Here is a 2,841-nt window from a genome sequence, read left to right on the forward strand (position 1 = left end):
CAGCAGGAACGAAACATCCCTGGGCTATCAGCACTGTTTCTGGCACAGATCCCAACCACAGCCCCGTAGTAGCTACTATGGAGAAAATTAACTCTATCCCCACCCAAACCAGCACATTCTAACAACTAAAACATCGGTGTGTTATCCACATTCTTCTCATCCTAAATCCAAAACACAGCACTATACCAGCTACTAGGAAGAAAACTAACTCTATCCTAGCCAAAACCAGAGCACTGTTTCTGGCACAGATCCCAACCACAGCCCCGTAGTAGCTACTATGGAGAAAATTAACTCTATCCCCACCCAAACCAGCACATTCTAACAACTAAAACATCGGTGTGTTATCCACATTCTTCTCATCCTAAATCCAAAACACAGCACTATACCAGCTACTAGGAAGAAAACTAACTCTATCCTAGCCAAAACCAGCACAATCTTAAGTGTCGTTTACTTAAGTGGTGAGACAAATGGAACTACACCTGGAGACATACATCAGTGTCCCACGTCCAAATGCCCAGCTCATGCTAAAGCACGCCATGAAAACCAAATGGCATATTTCATTTAAAAATTAAGCATGTGTCTAGTTTCCATAGATGAAAGATAATCCTGAACACATAATCCATGGGTAGCTGATAGCTACAGATCTGAAAAAAGCCAAAAACCAGCAGTTCTGCAAATTATCACTCATTAAAGAAGGGGGGACATAAAGCATGGTACAGGAATGGCCATGACACTGGGGAAGGGCCAGCAACCCTTCATCTTTACCTGGCAGGCACATAAGAGAAAAAGCATCCTAATTTCTGCTCATCCTAATCAATTCCAAAGGACATTTGTTGTTTCTTGAGTGCACACTCATAAGCGTTTGTGATTGGGTGCAATTCTGCAACTTCCTTGCAAAAATGCAGCAAAATTCAGGTTGGCTGGATAAGTTCAGCACGCTCCTTCTCACACACTTGATTTTGGTTGCCCCTTGCCTGGTGACACCGCTCGGACACCGTCGGGTGGTGTGATGAGTTTTGACTCCGCAGAGGTACAGACCCACGTGCCTTCTCTGCAGCAGGGAGACGCTGCAGCAGAAAAATATCTTTCCCTTAGCCAATCTTGGTTGGAAGCTCAGGTGACGATAGACCCCTGGAAGATGGCCACTCCAGCCAGGTGAGAGGTGCAAGTGGAGAAGGTTTTGTGCTGGCCCTTAGCAGAGCTGATCTTTGAGACGGCAGAGAGGATGAAGGCGTAGGAGACCAGGATGGCCAAGATGGTGACCATCTCCACCAGTCCTGCGAGGCTGACACGTGTTGATGTGGAGACGGAGCAGGAGAGCGCTAGAACAGGCATGAGGTTGCAGTAGAAATGGTTGACCTCGGCTGGCCGGCAGAAAGGCAGGCTGAAGGTGAAGTCCATGTGCACCGAAGAGTGCAGCAGGCCAAGCACGTACGAACTGGCCACCAGCAGGATGCAGACACTGTGAGACATGATGGCTGGGTAAAGCAAAGGGTTGCAGATGGCCGTATAGTGGTTGTACGCCATCACAGCCAGAAGAAAGCACCTGGTGATCCCAAAAGCTATGAAAAAAAAGGTGGGTGGCACAGATAGCTAGAGAGATTGTTTTCTTCCTTATCAGAAGGTTCATTAATGTCCTCAGCGCCACCACCGATGAGTAGCAGGCATCTGGGAGAGGTAAATTGCTAAGGAAAAAGTACATGGGTGATTGAAGTTGACCATGGCTCCTGATCCGCGCAACCATGCCCAGGTTCCCTGCCAGCATGATGAAGTAAATGAGGAGGAACAGGACAAACAAAGGCGCTTGTAGTCGTGGGTTGTCCATCAGTCCCACAAGAGTCAACTCCGTAACTTGCTCGGTTTGATTTTCCTCGGCCATCTTCTCCAAAAGCACTGTAAGTCATGTTCATAGAGCCATAATAAAAACAATAAATTAATGGAGGGACTCGGCACCTTAAAAGACCAACAATCCCCAGTGCCTGTACTGGCTAACCCTCTCGTTATCAGAGATTTGTTTAATTTTAAATCAACATTCATCGGTGTGCATTTTTCTTTCAAAACTGGTAGGAACACACAGGTTTTGGTACACACAGTCTTGACAACCCCATAGGAAAGGAAAGTCGCGGCCATACTGAAGAGCTGAACTGCGCACTTCGGGGAGCGGGTCCTTAAGGAAACGCAGAGCGAGGCAATGGGTAAATGCCGCCGGCCACGCGCCACGGGCAGTGCTGGGACAGGCGAGGACATACCTGCTTGCTCTGCCCGAGACGAGCTGATGTGGGATGTCGCACGGAGAGCCTCATCGCGCTTTTGTTCTCGAGATCTCTAAACTTGAGATCCCGTCAGCACTTGCTGGAGAAGACCATAAGTAGTGTTTCTGGGCAAAAAGGGCCCGCAAGGGATGCGGTGTCATGGAGAGGCAAGAAGATAAATCTTCAAGGGGATTCGTTTTTCTTTTCTTTGTCTCCTCATCTCTTTGCCCATCCCTTGCGTTACCTGACGACAAACGTTCGAATCAACGTATGAGGCCAGACGGGAAAACCATCAAGCCCACTGCGGCCCCTCGGAGAGGCAGCCAGCACCAGGGGCGCCTGGAGAGGGTCTTCACAAACCTGGTTGGAGCACGGGGAAAGGTGCAAGGAAGCAGCAGGACACAGCTCATGTTCTGGTCTCCCTACGGAAGAGTCTATCGCTTTCATTGGCTTTCCTGCAACTTAAGCAAAAGTTTGCAGCACCACTCGTAGGAAAACATGCAAAAAAAGTGAAGCCGTTTCTTAGTTATTAAAGTATCTTTTTTTCCTTTATAAAGTCTTAGTCCAACCGAAAGGAAAAGAAAACAAC

The 2,841-nt window shown here is 48.1% G+C and overlaps 1 protein-coding gene across 1 annotated transcript; it reads right to left on the reverse strand.

The window, feature by feature from the left end:
- Nucleotides 1-1,113: 1,113 nt before the first annotated feature.
- Nucleotides 1,114-1,527, reverse strand: LOC104081798 (olfactory receptor 5T3-like). The gene has a single exon (XM_009584670.1). It carries the CDS (start codon nt 1,525-1,527, stop codon nt 1,114-1,116), a length of 414 nt encoding a protein of 137 aa, XP_009582965.1.
- Between the last annotated feature and the right edge of the window lie 1,314 nt (nt 1,528-2,841).

Source organism: Fulmarus glacialis, unplaced genomic scaffold (assembly GCF_000690835.1).
Source record: "Fulmarus glacialis isolate BGI_N327 unplaced genomic scaffold, ASM69083v1 scaffold15289, whole genome shotgun sequence".
In the NCBI taxonomy this organism is placed as follows: domain Eukaryota; kingdom Metazoa; phylum Chordata; class Aves; order Procellariiformes; family Procellariidae; genus Fulmarus; species Fulmarus glacialis.

Bases quoted from the DNA above. Each gene is read 5' to 3' on its own strand.
- LOC104081798 (XM_009584670.1), bottom strand. From the start codon at position 1,527: ATGGCGTACAACCACTATACGGCCATCTGCAACCCTTTGCTTTACCCA.